Here is a 26,259-nt window from a genome sequence, read left to right as displayed (position 1 = left end):
TGAGTCTCATCCTTGGCATATAAAGTAAATACTTTCGAGTTGAAGAAGTGTTTTCAGGAATGGCTGCTTGCGAGTCTCTTCATTCCTGACAGTCAGATCCGAGTGCAAAAGCAGACGAATGTGAAGTGAAAGTATTATGTAAATGTATTCGTAAGTTATATGTGAAGGCGGTGAAGCAAGTCACACCGCTAATCTTGTTTGAAAACAAGCTGTTTGCATTGTACAAAATTCTTGAACCTAAGACAGCTTTGAGCATAGATCATTCGCAAGATGTTCTTCAAAGGTATGCTGCACCATTGTGAAGTGGAAAAAGACAGTAGAACAATGGGGGAATTTGCTGTTTTTTGATCTTCCAAATGTGACAGATATTTGGAATATTTTGTGTCGCATGGCTTCAACAAAAACACCAAATGGTACGCAAAGATTGCGAAACATAGTTGATATTGGGCACTTTTTTCGACTCTACCATTTTTAAATGCTGTTGAAGAGCGGTTTTTTTTTCGTTTGAAAGACACTAAAATAAATGTTAGGGTGGAACCCTTACTGACTTGCTTTTATCATGCTGGCTAAGTCTGATGAGAAAAAAAAGAGAAATGTGGACCCCATGACCTAGAGGTCAGTGCAGATCGGCTGAAATCGATAGAAAATGAATCAGGTCTAGGATAATGAATACAGATTCGTGATCAAAGTAGAAACTTTAACACTGTTTTTTCGTTCCGTTATCAATACCATGTTAGTTAAACTGAATGGAAGTCTGGTAAGATCACTTACAAAGTGGATGCACTGCTAGGGGCTCAAGAGTTGTTTTGCTTTATAGGCTGGATAAACTGGGAAGTAGTGATATGAGTTAATCCCAGAATGATCCATTTATTGAAAATATTCCTCAGTAGGCTATATTGGGCTTTTTGAATTGAGAGAGCATCTCTTAGCATAAAAACCTTCAGGCCGAGTATATGAAATATCTAATTTCATTATTCAGGGCTCCAAAACCAATATGCGGAATAATAGACTCTGACGCAGTGCCGGTTTTCTTCTCGGCGGCAAATAGCTGCAATTAAGTGAAAACGACACCAAGCCAAGGCGTGCCACCAGTTGATGCCGATTTTTCTTACTAGAAAGTAGTTTCAAATTCGTTCTAAACAACCTTTCAAATAAACAGACGAGTCTGTGAATGCCTTTCAAAGATCCGGGGGTACTTACTTAAATTTGAGGGAAACGCGACACAAGCACAAATAAACAAACGAATCTGTTAAAATCTGTCAGAACTCCAGGGACAAGTGCTTCATAATAAGAAATGTAAATTCGAGAAAAACATCACACAAGTCGCTTCGTGTCATAATGAGTCACTTGAAAGACGGAAATTGATAATTCTTAATACTAAGATTGAAATTTAAAAAAAGAAAATTTTGCACTGAAACACGCTGGAGACAATGATGGAATAAGCGAGGAATGAGCGAATATTCTTAATAAATGTATAAAAGCAAAATAAGATGTGTTAAGGAGAAATTTTTTATTGCTGTGAGCCAACTCAAATAAATCATTAAATATGCTTTAAGAAATCAAGATGTCTGCTGCAAGTGGAAAAATCAGCTCTTTTAGAAAACTGTGTATATTTTCGTTGGAGGAGCAGACCCCCGCCCCCTTTGAATATACAACTGCCTACTCCTTCTGTAAGATCTTATTCTCATCTTTTGGTTAGAAATCAATATCGATATGTGTTACAAAGTTGCTAAGCTCACTTAGCCCCGGCACGCCAGTGTTGCTGAAATTTGTCTCCCTGCTGAAATGTCTTTCTTTGTCTGCCCAACGGTGATAAACCGGCGTGGTGTTGGGTTCTATGGAGTAAATATAATTTAACAAACAAATAAAAGTAGCACCACTAAATGCTTTATTTTATGCTCTTCCCAAATATTATGGTTGCTTATCTGGTAATGCATGCGAACCCCTTTCTTATCTACTGACGGTGCTAGATATAGTCTAGCCCTTGGAATGTTAAAGAAAGATGAGCCATTATTTATCATAGACAATAGGTAATGTTAAAATAGCATAAATTGAGCAGGGTTTTTGCGAAATTTTCGGAAACACTTCCTTGCTCAGTCGCAAGTCTTTAAAACTGCTTGAAATCAGAAACGAGAAAGCGGAAAGCAAAGACGAGACTTTGAGCTCGAAACTTGTGGAATACGTTTATTAAAGCTTAAGATTTGAATATTTTTAATATGGATGTGGAGTAATTCAAGTAGGAAGTGGCATGAGTTATATAAAAGCCAACTTACTCAAGCAGTAAGGATGGCGCTTCTTATCCTAGATTTTCTGGAATTCCAAAACAATTCAGTTGTCCTGAATTCTAAATTTCGAATTCAGGACCATTATCTAGCTTATCTGCACTTTTATTTAGTGCCAAAACAATCTTCTTTCCCGAATGTATCCCTTTTATTCAATTTTGATGTAGTCAGTTTTGATATTTGTTTCCATGTTCCTCAGCCTGTTTGAAAATTACGGCAGAAATGGAATTTCCACTTCGGATTCACTTTCCACAGTCTGTCTAGATTCCCTTTCCGGAAAAGCAGAAAGCGTTTCCAGTTGCAGAAACATGAATGGAAAGTTATTTCCGTCCGTCTTCATTTGAAAAAAACACAAAAAAACACATGAACATCGTAATCATGTTTTATAGATGCCGCTTTTTATTCCAAATTCAAATCGTAAAGACAATAAAGTTGATTCACCTTCAGTTGATTCATCCCAACGTCAACTAAACAACAAGGCAGGCAGTTCCACTAAAATAGAATATTAATAAGAGCATGAATATGACTTTAGCCTACGGAACCTGTTGAACTATGATTATATTCTACAGAATCTATGATTTGCCTAATTTACTAAGCCAAAAATAATTTTAATCCAGTTGAGACTGTAGAAACCTGTTTGAACAATGAACCTAGGCTTTAAGGTGGGCTAAAATTACAAGCTAATTGACAACATAACATTCAGTCTTCTAGCCTATGCCAGGTCCTTTGACTTGGTCTTTACTTTTCATTTGTTTGTAGCTCAAATTTCATTGCTAAACCATTCACATGTTGACAAAATTAGGTCTTTACAGACATCTGGCCATTCAAGGGACTTGGGAGACTTCTGGCTACCTCCAAGTAGGGTGAAGGAGTAGAAGATCCCTAGTAAAATTCTAGTTTAGCTTATTTTTGCTGTCTTGGAAAGGGGTTTGGTTAATAAAAATGACACCTTCAGTGATGAATCCACTGTCAAAAAGATAGTTCAAGAAGGTATTGCCAAGCTTAAAAGTTAACCTAGTCTTCATTTCTAAGTCTGGTAAAATTCTAGTTAATTGACTTCTTGCTATCTTGGAAAGGGTTTAGGTTAGGAAAATGAAACTTTCAGGGATGGGTCTTCAGGCTAAAATATGTCCTAGAAGGGTATTTTAAAGTACCTACCTCCACTCCTTCTCCCTCTAGAGGGCCCTGAAATTTGCCTACCTGACAGGTTTGAAATCTTGACAAAACAACATTTTACCTTAATTTTCAGTTACTAGTTGCTTTTTCTCTGCCTTTAGTTCTGAAAATGCAATTTCTGTTATTTGAGTAAAATTTTTAGCCATATCAATGTTACTGTTTTTTCTTCAAAATTTAGGAAATGTATTTGCATATCTTTAAAACCTTGTAAAATGGAATTGAGCAAAGTTGTGAAGCTCAAATCAATTTTATTGTACTTCAATTAAGCAGAAGATCTATTTAGCAAGGTTTCACTTTTATTACACACATATTTTTAAAGGTCATCAAAGGCCAGGGCCCTCTAGAGGGAGAAGGAGTAGAGTTAGTTGCTTCAAAATACCTTCCCAGGACATACTTTAATCTGTAAATTCATCCCTGAAAGTTTCATTTTCCTAACCTAAACTGTTTCTGAGATAGCAAGAAGTCAATTATGGTAACTAGAATTTAACTTAAGTCTTAGAAATTTGCCTTCTTGACAAGTCTATCTACACCTATCAAAATTTTGAGAAAACAATATTTAACTTAGTTTTCAGCTATCACTTTCTTTTTTTCTGGTTTTAGTTCTGAAAATGCAATTCCTGTTATTTGAGCAGAATTTTAAATAGTATCAATGGTTTATTTTGAAAATGTATTTACAGATATCTGAAACTCACAAATTGGGATTGAGCAAAGTTATGAAACTGAAAACAGTTTTGTTGTACTTCATTTAAGCAGAAGATTGATTTTGCAATGTTTTACTTCTATAACATAAATATTTTTAAAGGTCACTGCTCTCTGGAAGTAGTGAAGATAGGTACTTCAAAATGCTTTCCTATGACATACTTTAGTCTGTAGACTTATCCTCAAGTTTCATATTCCTAACCTCACCTTTTTCCAAGATAATAAAAAGTAGTTAAACTAGAATTTTACTGGCTGCTTCAACATAATATTAGTTGGCTACTAAATTTCAATCATCAATCAATCAATTATCAATTTATTCAAAAAGAAAAGAAAACACATAACAACAATAATAATAAAGATCCTAGAAGCAAACTTGTTAAGGACCAAAACAACAAAAAATTGTAAATGAAAAAGAGAGAGAAGAAAAAAAAGAGAAAACAAGGGTAATTAAATCAAATTGAACAAACATTTAGAGAAATATAATATCAAGATTTTAGTACATTATTATATAGCATCCGAAAACTTGTGGATAGCTCGACACTGGAGGGTATTACATTCCATTGAATTATAGATTTATAAATTGGGGATCACTGGGCGGAACTAGAGATACACCTGGGGACAATGAAGGAACGATTGGATGAACGGAGACAGTGGCGTTCAGAATTATTACTATTAAAATAAGTTAATAAGTGGGGAGGAAGATTTTTATGGTAAGCAGAATATGCAAGGGATAGATTTAACTTTTTGATGATTTGTTCAAAAGGGATAATACCAAAATCGGAGTATAAGTCCTTGGTGGGATATAGTCGTGGCAACCGAAAAACTGCTTTGACAGCACGGTTTTGAGCAGATTTTAATTTATTGGTAACTGAAGGATAAGTATTGCCCCATACAGATCCGCAGTATGAGATATATGGGTAAATAAAAGAATAATAAAGGGTGACAAGGATATCGAGAGGAAGAAAATAATTCACATGATTAATTATACTTACCTGTCGCAAAATTATGGCTCTAACATAGGACACATGTGTTGCAAATGATAGGCAGGAGTCTATGTGGACACCAAGAAACTTGGCAACTTCGACCTGCGGGAGGAGATTGGTAGAATATTTTAGGCCAAGTGCTGGCTGAACTTCATTTTTTTTGTAAGGGGTTTGAAATAATACCACCTGACTTTTCTTGCTGTTAATGGTCATGCAGTTAACGAGACACCACTCCTGTACTCTATTCAGAAGGGTTTGAGTAGAGGTGACCACGGATGGTAAATTAGGACTGGTGATGAAAAAGTTGCTATTGTCAGCAAAAAGTACTGGGTGCACTGATGGGCCCAGGTCCGTAATCAAATCATTAATATAAAGGAGAAAAAGTATTGGACCAAGAACAGAGCCCTGTGGGACGCCCCTCCGGACAGGTAGGGGATGTGAAGTCACCCCGCCCAGTCTCACACTCTGTACTCTACCAGAGAGATAAGAGCCGAACCATGAGAAAGGAACTCCGCGAATCCCTAGGTTATTGAGTTTACTTAATAAAACACTGTGATCAACCATGTCAAAGGCCTTTGAAAAATCCAGAAATAAGCCCAATACAGTATTTTTAAGGTCAAGTTGGGAACGTATAAACTGTGTGGCGTCTATTAGTGCATGAGCAGTTGAAAATTTGGCACGGAAGCCATATTGATGAGGAGAAATCAACGAATCTGATGACTGATTCCCAAATACAAAGGGAGAAAGACGTCGGAATATAATTCTCTCGAGCACCTTAGATATAACTGGGAGAAGTGAGATTGGACGATAATTGCTTATCTCAGACGGATCGCCTTTTTTATGAATCGGGATAACAATTGCTGATTTAAATATTTCTGGGAAGACTCCATTGGTCATAGACAGGTTTGCTATGTGCACAATGGGTTCACAAATATAGGAAGATACGGTCCTAAGAAGCTTATTACTTATGCCAAAGAAGTCAGGTGTACTACTATTAGAGAGAGATTCGATAACTTGAAGCACCTCTTTGCGATCAGTTGGAGAGAAAAACATGGATCTGGGATTCTTGCTAGGGTGTACTGACTGTGAGAAGGAACAGGAGTTAGCATTTGGAATATTAGTGAAATAATTATTAAAAGCATCCGGTACTAAAATTGGGTCAATTAATCTGCCACTGATGTCCCTAAGGTTAATAGGAACAGATCTTGAATTCCTTTTTTTTGAAAGGATTTCATTTATTGTAGACCAAATTTTTTGCAAGTTCCCTTTGCAGTGAGAGATTTTTGAATAATAATAATTTTTCTTTGCTTCCCGGATGAGTTTGGTATATATGTTTTTGTATTTTTTATAATTAGTCAGGTCAACAACGCTACTGGTTTTGCAAGCTAACTTATATAGGTCATTTTTTCGGTATGAAGAGATTATCAGGCTATTTGACATCCAGGGGCGTATATGGGTAGTTTTTCGGTTTGATTTACGAACTGGAAAGGTTGAACTAATAAGATCACTCAATCCCTGTGTGAAACTACTTGTGGCTGAATTAACATCCTGACAATCCAAAGTCTTGGACCAGTCGAAGGATTTCAAACAATCCGTGAACCAGTTCATATTCACAGTATTATATATTCTATTAGACGTAGGGGTATTAGTTCTACGGGGTTGAGTAGCTGATAGGGAGGGTAAGGAAAGATAGATTGGAAAGTGATCTGACAGGTCAGAAAATATTATTTTGGAGGACAGGTGGTTTCCCAGGGAAGTGGATACAAAAATGTTATCAATTAAAGTAGCGGTAGACCTCATGGGATCAACTCTAGTAGGAAAAAGGATTGTGGGAAGAAGACCACTTGAGGTAAATGTTTCAAAGAAGGTATCACTATCATTGTTATTGCTAACATTTAATAAATTACAATTGAAGTCCCCAAAAACTATTGCCTTCTTTTGTGGTAAATTAATAAAACTAGAAAAATCATCAAACTGATTACAAAAGAAAGGTGTCGGAAATGAGGGTGGTTTATAAAATAACGAAAAAATAAAAGAATTCTCGTCTACACTTATGTCGACGATTATTGAATAAATGCATCTATTATTTATAGGTTGCGAGAACAAGAATTCACAATCGAATAGTCTGGTGAATTTTAGACTTGATCGGATGTAAAGAAAAATGCCACCAGAGGACTTGGTTAATTTTCTTTCAATATGAATAGCTTGAAAGCCAGTGAGGGAAAATTCATTAGTATCATCAATTTCTGAAAGCCACGTCTCCGTTATTCCAATTACGTCGAAAGGGCAGTAACCATTTGTTAAAATTAGATCTTTAAAATTAGCCCACTTATCCCGTATGCTTCTGATATTAAAGCAAATTACATTAAGTTTGGTCTCTTCCATTAGCTTAGGTTTCACATTTTTCACAAAATCAAAAGTGTCGAGATATTTACAGTTAATTTGGTTTAAAGGGCTATCGGGGCTAGCTAAGGTGTTGGTGGACAGATTATTTTGGTCATCGTAATAATTAAAAACAACATTATTGCACAGTCACAAATTATTAAGAAACGTAAAATCTTGTAAAGTACTTGTACTTGTGTTTGTTTGACTGTTCATTTCTTAAGCAGTAGTTTCTGTGCTTCTGGACATTTATACGAATAACAGGGGTGGTCGGAGGAGCCACAGAGAGCACATTTCATGACAAGTTGACACGGGTTTTCTTTGGAGTTCTTGTGGTCACCAGCGCATTTAGAGCATCTCGGGGAAGCTTTACAGTTATTTGCAGTATGGCTGTAGCACTGGCATTTGTAGCACTGGGTAGGCAAAAACTTGTACTCAGTTATAGGTAGACGCTCGTAACCAATAACAAGGGGATTCTCAGTGGCATAGTTTAGGTGGTCACGTGACTCAAACTTTAATCGAAAAGACCTCGTACTTCCTAACTGAACAACTTCTATACAGTTATTAGCGAGATCGCATAGGTCACTTTTAGATGTTCCGTCAGGCACTCGGCGTACTATACCGAAAAAGGCAGGACTCTTCACTTTAGCATTAATGGATTGGTCTACTTTGCTTAATGCATCTGCCAAAGTATTGGCGGCACCCTTGTCCGACAGAACTACTTGCCATGCATCCCTCCTAGGCCTCAAAACAACTATGCTTGAACTGACACCCCCACAAGCTTTATCCAGGAAATCTTTTCGAGCGTCAGGATTATTCAAGTTTTTTGGTGGATTTTTCACAATAACTGAATAGGACGGTTTTGCGGGTGGGTGAGGTTTCATATCAGGAATAGTTTGCACGACTGACCTTGCTTTATGGTGCTCAGCGAAGCTTTTAAATTCCATGTAGAGTTCATTAACCTTTCGAGTTAACGTAGCTGTTGTCTCCCCTGGCACACATGGGACCTGATCTGGCTCGAAAATCAGATACTGAGGTAGGCTGATCTTTTTCTCATCACAAAGATCAAAGGCTCGAACCATATCACTTACATTATCAGTCACTTTGGGGCGCTCAGTTACCCTAGTAATAGAGCAAAATCAAAAGATTTAAAAAGATTGTAAAAGTGACACCTTGTTCTTTTTTCTTCTATTTGTTTGCCTTGTAGAAGTGAGACAAAACATATAATTCAATGCTAAGGTGATATTTCACACTCCCCTACCCTTATAGAGCATAATATTACTCAAGGCCATATGTAAATGTTTGCTGTTTTTTTGGGGTTTGCTTAATTTTGTGTGCTTATTTCATATCAGTAGTTACTCTATAATGCCAGAGGCAATTCAAAAACACAGAAGGTCAGTTATATTCAATGTTATCCCTTTGAAATCAATCTGTGATTTTGTCTCATTTTTGGCAGAAAAACCACTTGTGAACTATTGGAAAAATTAAAAATGATTTGGCAGAATAAAAAGATCTATAAATCTGTCAGATTCAGTTGTAATAAACCAATGCATGCGGAATATGTGACAGTGAAATTTCAACCTAGCATTGGATTCTGGATTCAATTGTAGGTTCAAATTATAATTCTGTTAGATTAACAATGAGGAGCAATGGGTCAAATGGGATTGGCAAGGGTAGCAATAAGTATATGGCATGGGTATTAAAAGGCAAGTCAAATGGGTTGTCCATCTTTTATATTAAATATATACCAGGGCATCTAAAACTTCACCCAAAGAAACAGTCAGACTTTCACTCTGTGTATCTTAGGAGGGTTCTGCTAGTTTGTTATTATAACCATTAAGTATTCATTAAAAATTAATATGAGCTGTAAAAAGGAAACAGTTAAAGTTCATTGATGCAAATCTTAGGCAGCACGATAGCACTGCCTAAGTAAAGAGCAACGTGGAAACAATGTAATATTGTTTTTTGTTTTAGACCAGGAACTCTGTATAGTAGGAGTTGTTGTAGAAATTTCGAAAAGGGCTCAGTTGATTAGAAATTGAAAGAGTAGTGCCCTTTTTAATAGTCAAAAGTGATTGGAGGGCAACTAACAACCCTCCTGTGCCCACCATTTCCCCAAACATATTCAATCAAAAATTTTTAGATAGCCATTTTGTTCAACATGGTTGAAAGACCTGGAATTATTTCTTTAAGGATACCCACAGCCCACAGGGCAAAGGTTGTAAGCTATGCCCTGGGGGTATATAAGGCTTATATAGAAAGATTGTATAAACTTTGGAAGGGGCTCATTAGTTTGGTAATCAGACATTATAGTACCCTTTTTAAGATTCAGAGTGATTGGAGGGTGGATACCCCTTCCACCCCCTCACCTTGTATTTTCCTGAAACACTTCTGATAGAAATTTTGAGATTGCCATTTGTTGTTGTAAAAACTTCGAAAAGAGCTCATTCAATTTGAAATTGAAAGGGCTAGTGCCCTTTTTCATTGTCAAAAATGATTGGAAGGCAACTAACCTCTCCTCCCACACCCACGATTTCCCAAACACATCCGGTCACAGTTTTGAGGTAGGCATTTTATTCAAGGTAGTTGAGAGGTTCAGAAATCATGTATTTAAGGATGACATCCCTACAGCCCTCATGGCAAGGATTGTAAGTTATGTCTTGGGGTATATAAGGTTTATATAGAAAGAGTGTCTGTATAAACTTTTGAGAGGGCTCATTGGATTGCCAATCAGAAGTTTTGCTACCCTTTTCGAGATTCAGAGTGATGGGAGGGTGGATACCCCCCCCACACACCTTGTATTTTCCCAAAATGTACCTGATGTAAATTTGATATGGCCATTTGTTGTCGTAAAAACATCGAAAAATGCTCATTCGATTGGAAATTGAGAGGGCCAGTTCCCTCTTTAATTGTTGAAAGTGATTGGTGGGCAACTAACCCCCCTCCCACGCCCACCATTTCCCAAATACATTCAATCAAAATTTTGTGATAGCCATTTTATTCAATGTAGTTGAAAGGTCTGTAATTATTTCTTTGAGGATAACCCCCCCGCCACAGCCCTCAGGGCAAGGGTTGTCAGCTATGCTCTGGGGGTATATAAGGTTTATATAGAAAGATTGTATAAACTTTGGAAGGGGCTTATTGATAATCAGACATTCTAGTACCCTTTTTGAGATTCAGAATAATTGGAGGATGTATACCACCCCTGCACCTTGTATTTTTCCCGAAATGCGTCTGATAGAAATTTTGTGATTGTCATTTTTTGCTGTAGAAACTGCGAAAAAAGCTCATTTGATTGGAAATTGAAAGGGCTGGTGCCCTTTTTAATAGTCAAAAGTGATTGGAAGGCTATGTAGAAAGGGTGATTGTACAAACTTTGGAGTGGGCTCATGGATTGCCAATCAGAAGTTTTACTACCCTATTTGAGATTCAGAGTGATGGGAGGATGGATAGCCCCCCACACCTTGTATTTTCCCAAAATGCACCTAATACAAATTTTGAGATGGTCATTTGTTGTCGTAATTTCAAAAAAGGCTCATTCGATTGGAAATTGAAAGTGCTAGTGCCCTCTATAATGGTCAAAAGTGATTGGAGGGCAACTAACCCCTTCCCACGCCCACCATTTCCCAAACACGTCCAGTCAAAATTTTAAGATAGCCATTTTATTCAACATAATTGAAAGGTTTGGAAATTATGTCTTTGAGGATGACAACCCTGCAGACCCTTCAGGGCAAGGGTTGTAAGTTATTTCCTGGGGGCATATAAGGTACATATAGAAAGGGTGACTATAAACTTCAGGAGGGGGAGGGGGCTTATTTGATTGGTAATCAGACGTTCTAGTGCCTTTTTTAAGATTCAGAGTGATTGGAGGGTGCTCATAGGATTGGCAATCGGAAATACTAGTGTCCTTTTTAAGATTCAGAGTGATCAAAGGCGGATACCCCCCCCCCATTCCTTGTATTTCCCAAGATGCATCTGATAGAAATTTTGATATTGCCATATATTGTCATAGAAATTTAAAAAAAGACTCATTTGATTGGAAATTAAAAGGGCTAGTTCCTTTTTTATGGCACTTGGTATCTACCAAGTGACATATAGCAATCGCAAAGTTCTGTCGGTCTGTCGGTCTGTCGGTCTGTCGGTCTGTTGGTCTGTCTGTCCTGGTTTTGCTACTTTAGGCACTTCCAGGTAAGCTAGGACAATGAAATTTGGCAGGCGTATTAGGTACCAGGCCAGATTAAATTAGAAATTGTCTTTTCCCCAATTCGACCATCTGGGTGGAGGGGGGATGGTTAAATCAGAAAAATTAGAAAAAATGAGGTATTTTTAACTTACAAATGGATGATCGGATCTTAATGAAATTTGATGTTTAGAAGGATATCGTGTCTCAGAGCTCTTATTTTAAGTCTCTACTGTATTTGGTAATATTGGGGGGAGTTGGAGGGGGGAGCCTAAAATCTTGGAAAATGCTTAGAGTGGAGAGATCGGTATGAAACTTGTTGGGAAAAATAATCAAAAGTCCTAGATACGTGATTAACACAACCGGAACAAATCAGCTCTCTTTGTGGGAGTGGGGGTGGGGTTAACTCTGAAAAATTAGAAAAAATGAGGTATTTTTAACTTATGAAGGAGTGATTGGATCTTAATAAAATTTGATGTTTGGAAGGATATCGTGTTTCAGAGCTCTTATTTTAAATCTCTACTGGATCCGGTGACATTGGGGGGGAGTTGGGGAGGGGACATAAAATCTTGGAAACCGCTTAGAGTGGAGGGATCGGGATGAAACTTGGTGGGAAAAATAAGCAAAAGTCCTAGCTACGTGATTGACATAACTGAAACGGATCCGTTCTCTTTGAGGGAGTTAGGGGGGGGATTAATTCTAAAAGATTAGAAAAAATGAGGTAGTTTTAACATACAAAAGAGTGATCAGATCTTAATGAAATTTCATATTTAGAAGGACCTTGTAACTCACATCTCTTATTTTAAATCCCTACTGGATCCAGTGTCATTGGGGGATGAGGATGAGATGGGAGATGAGGATTAAACTTGGTGGGAAGAACAAGTCCAAGATATATGACGGAAATAACCAGACCAGATGTGCTCTTTTTGGTGGAGTTGGGGGGGGGGAGTAATTTGGAAAAAATAGAAAAAATGAGGTATCTGTAACTTGTGGATGGGTGATCAGATCTTAATGAAATTTGATCTTTAGAAGGATCTTGTTCTTTAGAACTCTCATTTTAAATTCCGACCAGATCTGATGACATTGGGGGGAGTTGTAGGGGGAAACCGGAAATCTTGGAAAACGCTTAGAGTGGAGAGATCAGGATGAAACTTAATGGGAAGAATAAGTACAAGTTATAGATGTGTGATTGACATAATTGGAACGGACCCGTTCTCAATATGGGAGTCGGGGGTTGTTAATTTGGAAAAATTAGAAAAATTTAGGTATTTTAACATAAGAATGGGTGACCAGATCTTAATGAAATTTGATATTTAGAAGGAACTCGTGTCTCAGAGCTCTTATTTCAAATCCCGACCAGATCTGTTGACATTGAAGGGAGTTGGAGGGGGAAACTTGAAATCTTGGAAAACGCTTATAAATGTTGTATATACGTGATTGACGTAACCGGACTGGATCCGCTCTGTTTGGGGGAGTTAGGGGTTGGGGCTCAGTGCTTTGGCGAATTGGGTGCCTCTGGACGTGCTAGGACGATGAAAATTGGTAGGCGTGTCAGGGAGCTACACAAATTGACTTGATAAAGTCGTTTTCCCCGATTCGACCATCTGGGGGCTGAAGGGAGAGGAAAAATTTGAAAAATCGTGGTATTTTTAACTTACGAGTGGGTGATCGGTTCTTATTGAATTTTGATATTTAGAAGGACCTTGTGACTCAAAGCTCTTATTTTAAATCCTGACCAGCATTAAAGTTCTGATTTTCCTTTTAGAGCAATCCATTGATTCTTAGAATTTTGCCAGAGCTCATACCATATGATCTCTTGGCGCTTGGCTTTTCTGACCTCGTCACAAATGCCATATGAGCTCTTAGCTCTTGTTTTATTAGCCAAAAGTGATTGGAGGACAACAAGCCCCCCTCGCCCATGCCCATCAATTTCTAAAACACATCCAATCACAATTTTTAGATGCCCATTTTGTTCAGCCTAGTTAAAAGGTCTGGAAATTATGTCTTTGAGAATGGCACCTCCCACAGCCATCAGCACAAGGGTTGTAAGTTATGTTCTGATTGCAAGTAAGGTTTTAACTGAAAGGGTGACTCCAGATTGGGCTCATTGGATTGGAAACCATATGTTCTAGTCCCGTTTTTAAGAGTCAAAGTGATCAGGGGCAGCCCCCCCCGTACGTCTTGAGATAGCTATGATATATTTTTGAGATAGCTATTTGTTCAAAAATCATCCAAAGATCATAATATAAGTCCTTTGGGGTGGAAAGAATCCCTTAGAGTCTGGGGGTAAGGATTGTAAGCTATGCTGCAGGGGCCTTGCAAGTTTTTATAGAAGGGGTGGTCATGTGAACTTTAGAAGAGGCTCATTTAATTTAAAATGTATAGTTCTAGTTCCCTTTTAAGAGTCAAAAATGACAGAGAGCAGCTAGGCCCTTCCCTGAAACCTTCTTTTCTCAAAACACATTCCATTAAAATTGTCAGACAGCTATTTTGTTGCCAATAGTCCAAAAATCATATAGCAATGTCTTTAGGTGGACACAATCCCCTAGAGCCCACGGGCAAGGGTTGAAATTTGTGCCCTGGGCATATAAATTGTTTTAGGAATGGGCGGTTGTATAAGCTTTGGATCAGATGGAGCACATTTGATTTGAGGTCCAAAGTTCTAGTGCCCTTTTTAATAGTCAAAAATGAATGGAGGGCAATCAGCCCCACCCAAGCCAATAATTCCCCAAAATATATCTTATCGAAATTTTAAGAGATCTATTTTCTTCAACCTTTTTGAAAGGTCCAGTAATTATGTCTTTGGGGATGTCAACCTGCCCAAAGTCCTCAGGAAAGGGGCTGTAAGCTAGGCACTTTGTTCATTGTTTACACGTAGTATATATTATTGAGAAGGGTATGCATGTTTGAACTTGAATTTCCAAGAAGACAAAGGGCATCCAGGTAAGCCTTTCAGAGAATCTTTCAGAGAATAAAAACATTTTATGTGTATAAGGATTGTCAAAGGGGTATATCACTTGAATAACTAAGTGTATTAATTTGGAAAATTTAGGAAATGATAAGGGAGATGATAAAAAAGACAATATTTGCATGCTACCAATACTACTGCAACTATCACCATTACCACTGCCAGACCAATCTATTTACAGTATTGAGGGGAAGTTTGAGCTAAATCAAAAGATGCTATGTGCATGCAAGTTGTCAAAATGGTGTATCTCAAGAATTGATTTGGGTATTAAGTTGGAACTTTCAGAGAGTGCTTAAAGGGGAATATCATCTTACCAAAAGGCAAGATCTGCACACTACTGCTAATACTAGTGTTACTGCTGCATTTACTGCTACTACTTCTGTTGATACTACTTCTAAGGCTCTGAACGCTGAGAGAAAATATGATAACATACAGCTTTTCAAAAGGACATATCAGTAATGCCATAACAATGGCTAATCGTATTAAGTTGAAACCTCTAGAACTTGATGAGAGGAATTTTCTGCTGATCAAAAGGCAATGTACTAATACTATAACTAGTAATATCAATGCTATTACTGTGACTGCTATTACAACTATGCCCAGGGGATGAAGGTGAAATTTTCAATGAATTTAGAGGAAAGGAGGTGATTTGAATCACAAAACGTCGTCAGTATGCAGGTTGTCAAATGGATGTAACATCAATATCATAGGAACAGTTTGGTGTGTGAAGTTAAAACTAACAGGGCTTGTTGTGAGGGATGTTGAACTAACCAAAAGAAAATATTTTCAACCTAATGTTACTGCTTGTACTCATACTACTGCTACTGTTACTATTATTACTACTTCTGTTACTACTACTGCCACTAAAGGCTTGGCTACTACAATTAATTCTACTGCTAATGCTACTTCTACTGTTATTAAAGCTAAGTATATTAAGGTGAAAATTTTTGGGATGTTTTGTAACTAAATGAAGCTAAATCGAAACACACTATGCCCAGACAGGTTGTCATGTGGACGCATCAGAAATGATGGTATTAACTCGAAACTTTTGGTGTGTGTTGAGCGGGATCTTGAAGAAACCAAAGATGCTATGTGCATACTTCCACTAATGCTGCTACAACTGTTGCCACTGTGCAATCTAAAGCTGTTAAGGTGAAGCTTTTAAGGAATATTTAGGCGGATGTTAAACTAAATGAAAACAAACTATGAGCATGTGGACTTCAAAAAGTTGAAACAGCAACATCTGATGGACAAATTATAATATTAAGTTAGACCTCTAAGGGTAAGTTTTGGGGGATTTTGAACTAGCCAGAAGGCACTATATGTATGTTTTTAATACTATCACTACAGTTACTTTAATTAATGACTCTACGGGTACTAAGGTGAAGCTTTTAGGGAAAGTTTAGGATGCGTTTCAATTAGACAAAAAAACTGTGTATATGCAGGTTTTCAAAAGGGCATATAAGCAAAGTCATAGCCTGTACCACTCTATAATAGCTAAAAATATTATTGAAAATCTTAATGGAGCTAATTCGATTCAAAATTAAAAGTTCAGGTGCCTTTTTTAAGAGTAAGAAGAGATTGGAGGGCAAGCAGCGCTTCTTGAGACAAATCTTTTAATTTTCTTGAACACATTTTGAGACAACCATTTTGTTCAGCATAGTAGAACAACTATGTCTTAAGGGATTAAATAAAAAAACAGGTTTTTTCCACTGAAAGTATGGAGCGACATTAAGACTTAAAACGAACAGAAACTTTTCCGTATATGAAAAGGGTTGTCCCCTCCTCGACGCCTCGCTCTTTAGGCTAAAGTTGAACTCTTTCTCACAACTCTACTTTTTAAAACAATAAAAACTTTAGCGTATAGAGCGAGGCGTCGAGGAGGGGACAACCCCTTTCATATACGGAATAATTTCTGTCCGTTTTAAGTTTTAATGTTGCTCCATACTTTCAGTTGAAAAAGCTTGTTTTTTTTTAATTTAATTTCTGAACGTTTTTCAATTAATGCATGTTTCGATTTTGGCTTACCGTACATGAATAATTAAAACGAAATTTGCATATTACTTTTTTTTACTAAATGGCTTTTTCTTAGTTTTGATCGGACGATTTTGAGAAAAAGGGGTGGAGGAGGAGGCCTAGTTGCCCTCCAGTATTTTGATTACTTATAAGGGTTAACGTTTTTATTTGTAAGAAAAAATATACGTAACTTACGAATTAACTTGCGTAACGAACTTTTATATTCGTACATTTTTATTACGTATATGACGAGGTTTACCCCCTCGTTAATACCTTGCTCTTTACACAAAAGCTTGAATTTTCTCCCAATTCTTTAAGATTGACCCCTGAATCACAAAGGCCGTAGAATAAATAGTTGGAATTACTAAAAATACTTTAGCGCAAAGAGAAAGGTATTTAGGAGGAGATGGACCCCTCATATGCGTAGTAATTTTTGTTCTCTTTAAGTTTTAATGCTGCTCCTCATTTTCAGTTGAAAAAAAACTTTTTCATGTTAATTTTTTCATTGTTTTTTTGTTTTAAGTAATGGTAGAAAATTCTGCGCCCCCTTCATGGAAATTCTCTTCCTCCATGACAAATTGATTCATGTAAAGATCCTCCCAATAAACCCCACCCCCTCAACCCCCCCCCCCAACAAAAAGAAATCCCCCTGAAAACGTCTGTACGTTTCCCAATAACCATTATTATATGTAAACACTGGTCAAGGTTTATAGCTTGCAGCCCCTCCCCTGGGACTGTGTGGAAGTAAGTCGTCCTCAAAGACATAGTTATTAGGTTTTTCGACTGTGCTGAACAAAATGGCTATCTCAAAATTTTGATCCATTGACTTTGTGAAAAAAATGAGCGTGGGAGGGGGCCTAAGTGCCCTCCAATTTTTTGGTCGCTTAAAAAGGGCACTAGAACTTTTATTTTCCGTTAGAATGAGCCCTCTCGCGACATTCTAGGACCACTGGGTTGATACGATCACCCCTGGGAAAAAGAAAGAAAAAACAAACAAACACGCACCCCTGATCTTTCTTCTGGCAAAAAATACGAAATTCCACTTTTTTGTTGATAGGAGCTTCAAACTTCTACAGTAGGGTTCCGGGTACGGTGAATGCGAAGGGCTGATTTTGTTAAGATTCTATGACTTTTAGGGGGGTCTTTCCCCCTATTTTCCAAATTAAGGCAAATTTTCTCGGGCCCGTAACTTTTGATGGGTAATACTAAATTTGATAAAACTTATATATTTAAAATCAGCATAAAAATCTAATTCTGTTAATGTAACTATTGGTATCAAAATTCCGTTTTTTAGAGTTTTGTTTACTATTGAGCCGGGTCGGTCCTTACTACAGTTTATTACAACGAACTGTTTGATATTGGGTATATCAACCTCCCATAATCATGCAGTTGGCCCATTATGCTTTAAAACTAAATGTTGCTTTAAACTAAATTAAAAGGCATTGTGTTTAATGGTTGCCAAGAAGACACCTCAGCAATACATCAATAACGATTGGGAGTATTTGGTTTAAACTTTTGGGACTAATACTTTTACTACCTCTGCTCTTGTAATTTAAGTAAATAAAAAGAGTGTAAGTGTATCCAGGTTGTCAAAGAACATAGATAGAATCTTTTGGGAATGATATTGTTTTATTTCTCAGGTCAAATTCAAGAGTTATAAAATCAAATCAAAAGATACTGTTTGTGTTAGGATTGAAAATTGCTGAAAAAGTTTCTCTAACATACAAATAGCAACCCTAACTATGGATTTGTATAGGAAAATACTGAAAAGATATAAAATATAATTTTGTGCCATGAAAAAGACTGTGTCAGTAAAAAACGAACAGAAAGTAATTTAAAAAAGTTTTTCCAAAAACATTTTTTTCAAAGAAAAGTAATGTGTTCCATTAAGCCAAAAATGAGCAGAAATGAAGTCAAATAATCTTCCAATTGTAAAACTACCACAAATCACTGTCGATAAATAGATGAAAGTCAAAACGAACAAAAATTACAATAAATAGCCAAGTCAAACTAAAAACGAGAATAATTAACATTAGTATGGCTGATAAGCTCGTTTTGAGCCTTCTCAAGATCAGAACATAATTTGCACTTTACTGAAAACAAAACACCTTTTAAATGGTTTCATTTTTTAACTTTCATAAATAAAAAATTATCCAAAGTTTAAGGAATAAATATCAGTATATTTCAACTAAACTGACAGTCGACAGTCATTCGTTTTTTTTTTCTTTCAGTAAAACGCAAATTATATTCTGGTCTTGAGAAGGCTGGGGGTTATCAGCCATACTAATGTTATTCTTTGCTCGTTTTGAGTTTCATCTATTTATTTATAGTGATTTGTGGTAGTTTTACGCTTGGAAGATAATTTGACTTTAGCTTCGCTCATTTATGGCTTAATGGAGATCTTTACTTTCCATTGAAAAACCTGTTTCGTGGAAAAAGTTTTTTAAATTAATCACATTAAAAAAGTGGAGTGCAAAACCAAATCCCATAAGGTGTAAATACACAAAAGTCAATAATAAAATACATTGTAGCTAAAACTTCATCAGAAGCAAGGAAGTTTAGAATACCAGTACACAGTCAAGTTCATACTGCAGTCAAAGTTTGAAGAGTGTACTATACCTTCTACCTTTTTAGTTATTGCTGTAGTAGCTCTAAGACAAGATGGTCTATTAGTGAACATTGTATTTTTCTGTAATGTTTTACTCTTTTTAAGGTAAGATAATTATTTGTCAATACAACTTAGTTACAACAAAATTACAACTCTAGCTAATGAACAATAGTGGCCAATGCACTAGCTTAATGCATGAGTAACTTCATAGTAACACTAAGTAACATATATATCTTGAGACAAAATAAAACAAATCAAGAAAGCAAGCAGGAAAAGGATGGGAGTAGGGGAAAAGGAAGAAAGAGCAGAGGCCATTCCAGTGTAATTATTGTTAACTCCAGAATGAGAGCTAAACCATTTGTATATATGAAATGTTTCAGGCATATATCCAAGAATTTATCCTAGGGTGGACGTGAGGGAGGGAGGGGGCCAGTGTGTCATAAGAACGAAACACATTCAATTTATATGAAAAACATAAGAGACTGGGATATAAATCCTAAAATCAGTGATGTTTTAATGATGCTGAACCCAGAGGACCATACCCCTCTCTTGAGTATTATCCATTTTAATAGATAGTCTTCCCACTTTTCAGGTTTTGTACCACTTTCAAGTGCAGCTACCCTTAATTTGAGCAACACACTACGAAGTTAAAATTAACCACTGGATATTATCTTGAAAATCATCTCTTAAAACTATGAAGGCTACCAGGGAGAAAAGAGATCTTCAGAGAGATCTTGACAGCCTTCTGGACTTCAAAACCGATCTGGTAAAGGGAATTGATCATTTGCACTTTATGGTAAGTTTGATAATTCCCATGATTTGTCTGCTGGTATTCATGAGGAAGTGAGTTTTTACGGGTTATTTACATTTTTTAATGTTTGACTATTAGTGGTTTTGCTGTGCTAAATCTTTGTATGACAAATTTACTTAAAACTGGCTGTCACAAGATATACATTTACTGAATTTGTACTTCAAGAAAAATGTATAAAAAATATCAACTAATAGCAACAGAATATCAATGCATATCATTGATATAAAATAATATCTCGAAAGAAAACTATAAGAATACATAATATAGTAGCAAAACATTCGTAAACATGGGAAATAGGGTTCATCCTCCCAAAAAGAGACAAAATGAACAGAGATGGGGGGGGGGGAGAGAGAAAGGAAAACTTATTTAGAACCACTGTTACAAAGGGGATGAAATTGTTTGGGTTTCTTACAGTGAGAGTTTGCACTGGCACATATTTTGGGATTTTTGAAGAGGCTTGATTTGGAAGGCATGGTTTATCAGAATTGGAATGCCAAGGGATTAGAATATGAATATGGGTTAGTGAAGGTGGGCTAAGCAAAAACCAGGCAAATACTCAGGGCTTGGTATACATGGCCCAAAAGTAGCCTCACTGCTTCCAATATACAGTATTATTTCTGGCAATCTAAGAAGAACCTAAGAAGTACAGTTGAAGAAGAGAACAAGATTACAAATTAGATTTTTACTTCAAGCTGTAAAGTCTCTACTTACTTGTACTTGCAGTAGGACCAGGCGTTTTCCACTTCACCTGGCATCTTACATTTGTGGGAATTTGTTTACCCATAAGCTCCCAAGACTTACAGCACAGAGCTGGTAAATTATAGACACTGATCTTAACTCCTAGAGCTTTAATGTTTTGATTTGAAGCTTAACTCTCAGTCTCACTTCTGTAAGCTTAAGCAAATCAGCTGTAACTCCATTAATTCCCAAAGATACAATTTCTAATGCACGAAGTGCCAAACTTACTTCTGCTACTACTACTAACAACTCACCACAGCACCAAGCCGCCTGACGCCAACACAGCTATACACGCTCCTCCTCCATCCCAGTCTATTCAAAGCCTCCCTCTTTACACCCTCCGAAGAATTTCGCATTTCCCTTAAATCTTTCTTCATGACATCCTTCCACCCAAGACGAAGACAACCTGCTTTCTGATTAGCCCTAGACGTTTGGTCGAAAAGGACAATCTTTGGTAATCTGTCATCCTTCATCCGCAGAACGTACACTAACCATCTCAGCCTTTCTTTCCTTATAGCCCTAGAAAGCAGGATCAAACGACACTTTTCGTAGAGCCTACTATTTGAAATACGATCAGTCAGCCGGGTACCCAGAACAGTCCGTAGGCAATTTCTCTGGAAAACATCTAGTAAATCTTCATCCGCCTTTCGGAGCGCCCATACTTCAGAGCTATATTTGACTACTGTCATCACTGTACTTTCCAATATTCTAATCTTGGTTTGCAGACTTATCTTCGTATTCTTCCAAACTTGTTTTTAATTATGAAAAAAACACCCTGAGCCTTGGCTATTCTACTTCTAACATCTACACTGCTCCCACCACACTTCATTGCTACATCTTCACTGCTCCCACTTCACTCATCCTACCAAGGTAAGTGAAGCTGCCCACCTGATCAATCTTTTCGTTCCCAACGTCAACTTTTCATCTTCACTTATTCCTAGCCTAGGTGACTTAGTCTTCTCAACATTAATTTTCGAACCTATTCTAGCCCCCTGAACTCGCAAAACCTGTAGAAGTTCATTCATTTTGCTCACAATGTCATCTAGGATGCTTAAATCATCAGCATAATCTAAGTCCAGGAGAATTTTTCCTCCCCATTTGATTCTGTCGTCTCCCATTGCCTTTCCTGTGCTCCTTACGATAAAGTCCATCAAAACGATCCATATAAAGGGGGATAGAACACAACCCTGCTCAACTCCTGACTTAATAAAAAACCAGCTGCTAACCTCATTTCCTACCTTTACGGCAACAGTATTGTTCTCATACATAGCACTAATCACTATAATGCATTTGTCTGGTATACCATATAAGGATAAGACCTTTGCTAAAGCTCTTCTTTCAATAGAATCAAACGCTTATTCATAATCTATAAAACTGAGGAATTGGCAAAAATGAGTAATTTTGACAGGACATATGTTGAGTTTTAATCTAGAAGTATTACTGGTTATGTGTAAAATTTTGAAAAGGTATTGGACTTGGAGTATGCTCATTTTCATCAACTTCACCTCCTAAGTAAGCAATCTATTACTGTTTTCTTTTCCTACACCAAATATACCTAGGACAGGCTAAGCAATAATCCTAGCTCCAAAGCTTGAATTTTGACTAGCACTAATATATTTAGCAGTACCAGCTCCAGAAATCCAACTGTGAAGCATAAATCTGACAGAAAGTGGTAAACGTCATCAAGTGTAAATGGCCAAGTCTGATTTCCTGCTTGTATGTTTAAAGATAGAATTTCATCTTCCCTGAAATATTTTGAAAAACAAATTAAATATATGTCAAAAAGTATATGCCAATGATAAATTTCATTAGTGCAATATTCCTAAACAAATTATTTCATTGGATAGAAAAACCTATCTAACAAGGGGAGGAAATCGGTCATTAAAAGGGTGGATTGGCTGGGGATGGGCTCTTTTATCCTATAGTAGGCACATAAAAATGTGCTTTGTTAACGACGGTAAGAATCAAGCATATATATTCACTAGCACATATAAAGTATTAAGAATCAATTCAGAACATAAAGAGCCTCCAGAAGGTGTGTAGACTATTTGTTCTGTTTTTTATGTCATTAATTTAAAATGATTTAACCATTGGTTTTCTAAATATTTGAAAGGAAGACATCATGGATACAAGCTTACTGCATAATTAACAGGAGACTGATTGTTTAAAATACACGGTAATAATGTGAATTTTTGGAAGTGTCAACAACTTTTTAGCCCTCCATATTATAATGATAAAGAGAAACTGTTTATAATATGTTTGGTGTTCTGGTAAGACAGTTTTTTTTTTCAGATTAATTTTTATTTGCTTTTCAATTTACATAGTTTTATTTTTGTTTAATTGTAGGAACATTTGTAGTTATTTTCTAATTTTTTGCTTAAAAACTAAAATGTTAATTGAAATTAAAACTTCGAGCAAAACTGAGTATTCAGTCAAAATGTTTAATAAGATGTAGATTTTTAAATTCTTGCTTGTTTATTATATTTTTCCTTCGCAAATTGTTGGAGTGTTGAAATTTGTAACCAAGCAAAGTTTTTGCAGTTAGGATTTTACTTCCTCCATCCTGTAAGGTTGTGGATGAATTGGTCACTGGTTTTCACGTCATAAAAGATTTGTCATTTGGGAAAGGGGGACTATCCCCTGAGTTTGGGAAAATTAATCAAAATAAAATGTATCATTCCAAATTTAGCTTAAAACGGTAAAGATTTGCCACTAGACACTTTTTTTTGAAAACACTTTATTAATTGTGGTTACCCCTTACAACGGGGTGTGGTTCGCTCATTGCTAGGTTGCAGTTATCGCTGTAACCGTGATATAGATTGCCATTAAAACTATATCAGCATTCATAAATCCTGATTTAAGATATTTTTTAAGGGCCTGTTCCATCTTTTTTAATATGTCGTGGACACAATGTCGGACTATATTGGTATCCAAATCTGTAATATTCACTGTCACTGCTGAAGTGAGTCTTGTGACTGTCTTGTTGACTGGGTTGGGGTTCAATTCTGTAATATTTAGTGTTGCTCCCAAAAAAGTTCTCCAGTAGCTTGCTCCACTTGCTTATTACGAGATTCTTTGAGGATTTGTTTGTCCAAGGGGTATGGGTTCAATCCCTGTCGTAGCCAGCCATTTAATTTGGGACGGGGGTCAGTGACGTGCCTCTGTAAGCTTAGCCAGAATTTCGACCCAGCTCTAAATGGGTACCTGGAGAAATCTGGGAAAGGTAATCAGGAAGGGTGTGTGAAAGCACAGGATGGTTTGCCCACAACCCCCGGTTGCAATTCCTGGCTGAAGGGCCACGAAACTGAGATCAGCACCACCGGTTTTGACCTTGAGGGTCTAGTCCTGTCATACTTACTTAGGCTACTTACTTTTTACAAGATACTATATTGTATATTTTTTGTTGGAGATTACGCAAAGCAAGGTCAAGCATGTCAAACAATGACTGCTTCTTAGTTTGTTCAGGGAGTGTGTCTAGTAGTAGGAGAACAGAGGGCAATACTAAATCTACTAGACCTGTTAATGTTGCACGCTTGTCTTCAAAATACTTGAAAGATTGATCAGTTCAAACCCACCTTAGGATACACCAAACATGAAACATTCTCATTCAAAAATTGTCTTTGTAGATCTTCTATTTTTTGAAAGATAGAACTAAAATAATTTTGTGGTTTTTCCTTGATATACTTATGACCCTTTAACATAATATTAAGACTTTTCTTCAAAATTCCGATTTTGCTATCACAAAATCGTTAAAAACTTAATTTCACAAAAAATTTTTGGTTCCTTTCTAAGTAAATCTACGGTGTTTCCCAGTATTTAACATTAACTATATTTTTTTCTCTGTATAGTCCTATTTTGTTTTATTCGAAACTCTTATTGTGATGGGTCTTCCTAAACCGCCTCTTTCTTTTACACTTTAGAGCACTTAAAGCAGAATCCAGTCGGGCTAAAAACACTTGATTGTTCATCTGTTCAACTCGAATTTGCCATACAAAAACTCTATTGTCTAGATTTCAAGCCCTTAACGACAAAATTGTGAAATATGGTGTATTTTTTTAGAGGGGGGAGGGGTCTAGATGCGTTTTTATTTGTTTGTTTTCTCCTTAAGGTGATTGTCTTGAAACAATGGTATATAATATTGGAAGAAGGCTCATTAGAAAAAAAATGAACATTCAACTAACCGTTTGAATTATAGACAGTGCAATAGTACTGTCTAAGGAAGGAGTGAAGTGGGCTCAATATTTTTGTTTTCAAGGCACTTCGTATGGAAAAAGATGTCGTAGAAACTTTGGAAGGAGCTCATTCGACTTGTTGAAAGTTTTAGTGCCTTCATAAAGAATCAATAGTGATTGAAGGGCAAATCTTACGCCTTTTTCTTCCAAAGGCATTCAATTACAATTTTGAGATGGATATTTTATTCACCATGGTGGAAAGGTCAAGTTACTATGTTTCTGTGGATACTAACCTCCCACAGCCCTTGGGGCAAGGGCTGTAAGTTCTACAATTCGTCCATTGCTTATGCATAATATTTGTCATTGGAAAAGGGGCGCGTGTTTTATCCTTTGTGTCCAAAATGCCAAGGTCATTCTGGAGAAGCTTTCAGAGAATGCTGAGGGGAGTGTTGAACTAAATCAAATCAAACTATGTGCATACAGGTTGTTCTGTGTGCAGCAGGGTCATCTGATGCGCTGAATCTGATGGTGCGATTTTCAATAAGTTCCGTTGACTTTTTGGGGGTATTTCTCCCTTTTTCGAAAATCACATGCATTTTCACAGCCTCGTGGCTTTGAATGGGTGACATTAAACTTAAGCAATTTTACTTATTTGGATTCAGCATAAAAAGCTTATTTTTTTTGTGTATCTATATTTATCAAAATTCAGTTTTTTAGAGTTTTGGAAACTGTTGTGTCGAGTCGCTCCATACTTGCACTTCGCCACCACGAGCTGCTTGATAATCTTTGTGTAAGCTTTGGTCTGTTGCTATTCTTCAGTCCTACGATTTGATGTGTCTTCAATGTAAGAAGGTAATTTTGCTATCATTCAGCAACTGAGATTCATGTTTATCTATCTAATGAAATACATTTTGAAATTTAATTTGCATCTTTCTAAATTGAATCTTTTTGGTATTTTACTGTTTGCAATTTAGTATTGTAATTATGGTCTGGTAAATAGATATATCTGAAAATAATGAGCCCGATAGTATAAGTTTTTTGTCCCTTTGGTGCAAATTATAGCCGCAGGATCGTCGCAAAATCGCATATTTCGCAGGTTCTAAACAGTGGTATCAAAGAACTATCCTTTTTTTACAATTTTTATTTGATGTGAAGTTGCTTAGCCGAGTACCTAACACTTTCTAGCATCTGCAAAACACCTAGCATGCCATCATCAGCCTTTTGAAGTATCCATTTTCAGACCC

At 36.7% G+C, this 26,259-nt stretch overlaps 2 protein-coding genes across 2 annotated transcripts in view; one reads left to right on the top strand and one right to left on the bottom strand.

The window, feature by feature from the left end:
• Positions 1-2,802: 2,802 nt before the first annotated feature.
• Positions 2,803-26,259, top strand: part of LOC136033785 (uncharacterized) — a gene marked incomplete in the record, with an annotated part of 70,186 nt that continues 46,729 nt past the window's right edge. The window contains 2 exon segments of the mRNA XM_065714687.1: positions 2,803-2,944; positions 19,887-20,090. Of these exon segments, the coding sequence (XP_065570759.1) occupies positions 19,989-20,090 (102 nt within the window).
• Positions 7,735-8,604, bottom strand: LOC136033454 (uncharacterized). The gene has a single exon (XM_065714204.1). The coding sequence runs from the start codon at positions 8,602-8,604 to the stop codon at positions 7,735-7,737; it is 870 nt and encodes a 289-aa protein (XP_065570276.1).

This window comes from Artemia franciscana, chromosome 12, assembly GCF_032884065.1.
Source record: "Artemia franciscana chromosome 12, ASM3288406v1, whole genome shotgun sequence".
Classification (NCBI taxonomy): Eukaryota; Metazoa; Arthropoda; class Branchiopoda; order Anostraca; family Artemiidae; genus Artemia; species Artemia franciscana.
Note: the sequence above shows the minus strand (reverse complement) of the source record. Positions and strands in the feature narration are given on the sequence as shown.

Excerpts from the sequence above, each read along its gene's own strand:
- LOC136033454 (XM_065714204.1), bottom strand. The coding sequence starts at position 8,604 with ATGGTTCGAGCCTTTGATCTTTGTGATGAGAAAAAGATCAGCCTACCT.